General features: G+C 42.4%; 1 protein-coding gene across 1 annotated transcript; it reads left to right on the top strand.

The window, feature by feature from the left end:
- Nucleotides 1–234: 234 nt before the first annotated feature.
- On the top strand, nt 235–426 carry LOC122092809 (cytochrome c oxidase subunit 5C-2-like). The gene has a single exon (XM_042663105.1). The coding sequence runs from the start codon at nt 235–237 to the stop codon at nt 424–426; it is 192 nt and encodes a 63-aa protein (XP_042519039.1).
- The last annotated feature ends 1,125 nt before the right edge of the window (nt 427–1,551 follow it).

Here is a 1,551-nt window from a genome sequence, read left to right as displayed (position 1 = left end):
CTCGTTAAATCTCTGTGTTGTGCCATCTGTCTTAGTTTATTTATCATATTTATTGGTATTTGCTCAAACAATTATCAACCTTCACAAGGAAGGAAAGAAAAATGGCATAGAAAAATAACGTTATCATTTTCAACTCTCGCTTAATGTTCCTATTTACTGTAAATCATTAAGCTCGCTCGCGAAATGTTCCAATTTACTTGAAGTTGCAGGGAATATTTTCGACTGCTCAAGCGAATGGCTGGCCACAAGCTTGCTCATGTCACTTTGAAAGGACTAAATTTGGTAAAGGAGATTATCTTAGGGTCTACCCTTGGGTTGCTTGCAGGAGGGCTATGGAAAATGCATCACTGGAATGAGCAGAGGAGATCAAGAGCATTTTTTGACATGCTAGAGAAAGGTGGGGTTGGTATTGTTGCTGAAGAATAGACCTTCCGCATCCAATATGCTCCTATCAATACTTTGAAAATGGATTTTTGTTCGTTGCATTACTTTGCAATCGACTCATGCAAGTTTGGATGGAAATGATGTAATTGAGTGGTTCAGGTATTAATAAATTCTCTGCCAGGTTAGTTCTCTCTCTCTCTCTCTCTACCCTTCTGGTGTATTGCAGTGCAAAAAAGGGCATGTATCTCAGAATTCCTATTCTTCAAGCTATTTGTGAAGGCTTTGACTGACAAGGAGAGCAATTCATGTGGAATTATCCGGCTCCTTCAATCCTCTTCTGGAAGTTATGACAATTAAAAAATAAAACAGAAGCCGTTGATCGAGAAATAGAGGATTCTAAAAGTTTTTTCTTCAACTCAAACTTTCCAAATCAAAAGAGTGGGGAACCACCGCTGCAATTCACCTTCGACCTCTCCGACAGGGAGTCAGAGAAGAAGGTAAGGCTGGAGTTGTTGATGGATGGCATTTTTGTGTAAAACTAGAGAATTATTGTTATTAGGGGTGTAAGTTTAGCACTGACGATCCGAACCTGCCCTAACCTACCTTGAGCCCAAAACTTGTTTAACTCGACTATGAGGGCCAACCTGGCCCAACCCAACCTAACCCTATGTGGGGTTGGACCAGGCCTGGGTTGAGGCATAGAAAACCCAGCCTTCCCTAACCCGCCTGAGTACCTGATTATTATTGTGCTTTGTAAAATGCAGGTGTGTGATACCTTACTTTCTAAACTCGGTCTAATTTTTCGGTTAGTTCGGTTTGGTCTTGCAGGACCTGAACCTGAGCTAGTCGGGGCAAGTACCTTATGGAACATGATGACAAGGGTGACTCTGAACTCAGGTTGGCCAAATGATCTGGAGTCAGTGCCTAGTATAGTCCGTGTACAGAAGTCGTATACTTATACGTATCACGAGGCCATGTACGCACAATAAAGGTACATAACCGTATTTTATATTGAGTATGCATATAAATAGTTTACAGGGAGCGAAATACATGTCGGGACCGAGCCCCATCGAAAACCCCGATGTTTAGGCTAAGTTTTGGCCGACTGGCGGGTGGTCATAGGTGGGTCGACCCACCAGTGTGACCTACCAATCTGGTCACTAGATA

This window comes from Macadamia integrifolia, chromosome 2 (genome assembly GCF_013358625.1).
Source record: "Macadamia integrifolia cultivar HAES 741 chromosome 2, SCU_Mint_v3, whole genome shotgun sequence".
Lineage (NCBI taxonomy): Eukaryota > Viridiplantae > Streptophyta > Magnoliopsida > Proteales > Proteaceae > Macadamia > Macadamia integrifolia.
Note: the sequence above shows the minus strand (reverse complement) of the source record. Positions and strands in the feature narration are given on the sequence as shown.